At 41.4% G+C, this 4856-nt stretch overlaps 1 protein-coding gene across 1 annotated transcript in view; it reads left to right on the top strand.

Moving 5' to 3' along the window:
• Positions 1-4856, top strand: part of NUP160 (nucleoporin 160) — a 67296-nt gene that overhangs the window by 9511 nt on the left and 52929 nt on the right. Inside the window, exons 4-8 of the mRNA XM_037746030.1 lie at positions 301-511; positions 827-1049; positions 2692-2770; positions 3314-3428; positions 4229-4387. Coding sequence (XP_037601958.1) covers positions 301-511; positions 827-1049; positions 2692-2770; positions 3314-3428; positions 4229-4387 — 787 coding nt within the window. The remainder of the gene's footprint in view (positions 1-300; positions 512-826; positions 1050-2691; positions 2771-3313; positions 3429-4228; positions 4388-4856) is intronic.

Below are 4856 nucleotides of genomic sequence, written 5' to 3'. Positions count from 1 at the left end.
TTCACCATGTTGACCAGGATGGTCTCGATCTCTTGACCTCATGATCCACCCGCCTCGGCCTCCCAAAGTGCTGGGATTACAGGCTTGAGCCACCGCGCCCGGCCTAGATCTGATAAATCTTAAAACTCTTTTAGCTAGGCCGGTGGCTCACACCTATAATCCCAGCACTTTGGGAGGCTGAGGCAGGCGGATCATAAGGTCAGACGTTTGAGACCAGCCTAGTCTCATATATTTCAATGCAATAGTCAGTGAGAAAGAAAAGCATAAAGTTTTCAAACAAATGTCTCTTTTTTTTAACAGGAAGACCTCTGGAGATACATTGGAGCTGGTGGAGGAGTCACTGGACGTAAATCTGTTGAATAATGCTGTTCGCCTAAAATTCCAAAATTGCAATGTCTTACCTGGAGGGGTTTATGTCTCTGAGACTCAGAATCATGTGATAATCTTGATTTTAACCAATCAAACAGTGCACAGGTTACTTTTACCACACCCTTCCCGGATGTATAGGAGTGTAAGTTGGCTAAGTACAATATCTTTTATTTCCCAAATTACTCTGGGTGTCACAAATTGAGTGCTAGAGCGTTATCCTTTGGAATTGAAGGAACTTTGGATTCTTGTTATCCCTCACCAAGCATATTTTGATAGTTATCACTTAAAATCATCAGGGATACATTTTAAGTTGAGAATTAGTTTTCATTAAAAAAAATAGCTTTCTTGTTAAGCTTGACAGTTTTTTACTTTAAAAACTTCTTTTGCGATAGAGAGGAACTGAGCAAAATTCTGGTTATTTTGATTTAATAGATTTTTCTTTTTAATTACTCAACAGGAGTTGGTAGTTGAAAGTCAGATGCAGTCAATATTCACTGACATTGGAAAAGTTGATTTCACAGATCCTTGCAACTATCAATTAATTCCAGCAGTACCTGGAATATCTCCTAATTCTACCACCTCAACAGCCTGGCTTAGCAGTGATGGGGAGGCCCTGTTTGCTTTACCATGTGCTTCTGGGGGAATCTTTGTTCTTAAGCTACCTCCTTATGACATACCTGGTAAGAATGGGAACTGAGCATGGATTTAACTTTAAACAAGGAATGTTAACATTGAAACAGACCTTAAAAGTTCAACCTCCTCATCCAGTGCAGGGATTGCATCTCTTCTGTCCCAGAACTGCTCATTTCATTATCGCTTGCCTGATGAGTCCCTAATGCTTTACTTTTATACAGCGTATAAGGAACTATAAAGCATTTGGAGCATGGAAGAACAAATAGACAAGTATAAGACAGCCTATTCTAAATCCTATAGTAAAGATGAGTTGCCTAATTGTCTGCCCTGAGATAGAGGCATTATAACATCATAATTAAATTAATTGAAACAAAGAAGTTCAATACCCTGCACCAAGTCACCACTATGTCTTGCCTGGATTATTGCATTAGTTTCCTAAATACCCCCCCAGATCTGACCTTAACCCTCTTCAGAAACTTCTCAGGTGGACTGATATATTTAAAACCCAAATTGGGTCATGTCACTGCACTGTGTAACGCCATCTTTTATGTAATGCAGTGACATGACCCAACTTTTTTTTCTTTCTTTCTTTCTTTCTTTGTTTTGAGATAGAGTCTCACTCTGTTGCTTAGGCTGGGATACAGTGGTGCGATCTTGACCCACTGCAACCTCCACCCACCGGGTTCAAGTGATTCTCGTGTCTCAATTTCCTGAGTAGCTGGGATTATAGGCACCTACCACCATGCCCAGCTAATTTTTGAATTTTTAGTAAAGACGAGTTTTTCACCAAGTTGACTATGCTGGTCTCGAACTCTTGACCTCAAGTGATCCGCCTACCTCAGCCTCCTAAAGTGCTGGGATTACAGGTGTGAGCTACCACGCCTGGCCAACATGACCCAACTTGGATTTTAAATACATCATGTTATGCTGAATAAACCCATAGTCCTTACACTGGCTTAGAATGACTCACTGCTCTCTCTCTAACTTCATCTGTTCACTCTTCCCCTCCTCTTCAGCCACATGCCTTCTTGCAATTTCATGAATATGCCAGGAACACCCCTACTTTGAGGCATTTGTTTGGTATAGTCAGCTACTAGCTTGGCTCATTGCCTCAGCTTCTTTAGGTCTTCACTTAATGTCACCTCACTGAGGCTTTCACTGAACACCCTTTTCAAAACGGCAGTGCCCCTGCCTGCCCTCCCTACACCTTGGCATTCTGTGTACTCCTTTTGTGTGTTATTTTTCTCACTGAGTACCATTCTACTTAATCTGACCGTCTCTGCTTCTCCCCTACCCCCAAAGGAATGTAAGTTCCATGAGGACAGGAGTTTTAAAATTTGTTTTGTTTACTGCTGTGTCACCAGCATCTAGAACTGTGCCTGGCACATGAAAGGTACCTAGTGATTGTTTTGGAAAGAATGAAGTGATTCTGCTGGATGACAATATGGGTTACAGTCTGTAAAAGGCAAACATTTTCACAAGAAGTATAAAAATGTTATTTTTGTTGATCTAATCATGATTCAAAATAGTTTAGGTGTGATATATGTAGGAAAGTTACATCCTAAAACTTTGTTAGTACAGAAATACAGAATCCTGTTGCCTATTATAAAGACCTTGTTCATGGTTACATCGTTTTTGCCTTTGGGTTTCTCTAAGTGTGATCAAAAGGTGCCTTGGCTATCATTGCAGGTGTGGTGTCAGTTGTGGAACTGAAGCAGAGTTCAGTAATGCAACGATTGCTTACAGGATGGATGCCAACAGCTATCAGGTGAGTGGTGTCTGGCAGGTAAATCAAAGGGCCCAGGAATTTAATCTTTTTGCACTGGTTGGCAGTTACTGCTTCCAGTCTTATTCCAAGGCAAACATTATATTAAAAAGGAGAACAGTCAGACTAACATCAAATTGCGTCTGAGGAAAGCCACACTCCTGAGCCCATTTCCTCTGCAATTGGATGCCTTGATACCATAAACCAGCCTACTGTTTATATTCCCACAATATCCAGTTCAGTGTTCTGCCCTTACTTACCCAAATCCAGTTTCGTGTAAAATTGTTAGAAGTAGAAAGTATTTGATGGTTAAAGGTAAATAATACAAAAGGAAACAGTCTTCCATTGTTGTGTAGAGCCTTTTAAATTTTATTATAGTAATTGGTGATAAATCAAATAGAAATGTAGTTGTCTTCTACCAGCATATAAGCTCTTGGTCCTCCTGCTAAGCGTGTACATTTATAATTTTATATTTCTTGAATTGCAAATTCTAATGATCAGATTCTTTGCAACAGTAAAACTCTAAAATGGGGCCTTATGTTTTAGGGGTGACCAGTCGCCTTCAGATCGTCCCCTCAGCCTTGCTGTTCATTGTGTGGAGCATGATGCCTTCATCTTTGCTCTGTGTCAGGATCATAAGCTACGAATGTGGTCTTACAAGGTAAGTGTTGCTGTGGGTTAACATATGAGAATTGAAATAAATCTTGCTGTTTCTCTTAAAGATTATCAGATCAGTTGGTTTGGAAATTATTGGTCACTTCCAGATTCAGTTTCATTTAGCTTTGTTTTGCATATATTTTCCTCCTAACTTACTGTCTTTTTATTTGGAAAAAATATCACTCTTACAGGGACACTGAAAGAGTAAGTACAAAGTATACCTTTCACTTTTTTTTATTTTTATTTTTTGAGACAGTCTCACTTTGTCGCCCAGGCTGGAGTGCAGTGGCATGAATACAGCTCACTGCAGCCTCCGCCTCCCAGACTTAAGTAATCCACCCACCTCAGCTCCTCAAATACCTGGGACTACAGGCGCACACTACCACATGGAGTCTTGCTCTGTCGCCCAGGCTGGAATGCAATGGCGCAATCTCCGCTTCCTGGGTTCAAGCAATTCTCCTACCTCAGCCTCCCGAGTAGCTGGGATTATAGGTGTGCATCACTGCACCTGGCTAATTTTTATATTTTTAGTAGAGATGGGGTTTCACCCTGTTGGCCAGGCTGGTCTTGAACTCCTGACCTCAGGTGATCCACCCGCCTTGACCTCCCAAAGTGCTGGGATTACAGATGTGGGCTACCATGCCCAGCCCATGTTAGCCCTTTTCAAACAAAAACCTGTAAGGTCTTATAGCAGATAAACTAGATAGAATGGTAGATATAATGAAAGGTCCATCCTTTCGAAAGTTATGTTCTTCTAGTCTGAATATTCTTTGAATACCACCTGTTAACTATTTTCTTGGGCAGGAGCAAATGTGTCTCATGGTAGCTGACATGCTGGAATATGTCCCTGTGAAGAAAGACCTTCGACTCACTTCTGGGACTGGACACAAATTACGGCTCGCTTATTCCCCTGCCATGGGACTCTACCTAGGCATATACATGCATGCACCAAAACGAGGACAGGTATGAAACAAATAAGACATCAAGTTATTCCGTGTGTACTGATGTGGGGAAATGGCTGTAGACTCAGTGAGTCTGTTCAAGCCCTTTGTACCAACCTAGATGTGTTTCTGAGGTGATGGTTGGGTTTTGTGTTACTATGTGAATTAGAAGACCTTGAAGAAGGGGTCAGTATGAAAGGAAGTAGAGAGTTTAAGGCAATATGAAAAGAAAAGTTTACCTAAACTAAACAAGAAGAGCAAATGAGGAAGTCTAGGTGAAAAAACAGAATCCCTGAAAGGGATGTAGGTGTTAAGTGGTTAATTTTTCTTTTCTTTTTTTTTTGAGACGGAGTTTCGCTCTTGTTACCCAGGCTGGAGTGCAATGGCGCGATCTCGGCTCACCGCAACCTCCGCCTCCTGGGTTCAGAAAATTCTCCTGCCTTAGCCTCCTGAGTAGCTGGGATTACAGGCACGCGCCACCATGCCCAGCT

This window comes from Cebus imitator, unplaced genomic scaffold (genome assembly GCF_001604975.1).
Source record: "Cebus imitator isolate Cc_AM_T3 unplaced genomic scaffold, Cebus_imitator-1.0 Scaffold218, whole genome shotgun sequence".
NCBI classification, from domain to species: Eukaryota; Metazoa; Chordata; class Mammalia; order Primates; family Cebidae; genus Cebus; species Cebus imitator.
The sequence above is the reverse complement of the archived record's forward strand: the minus strand, read 5'-3'. Positions and strand labels throughout refer to the sequence as shown.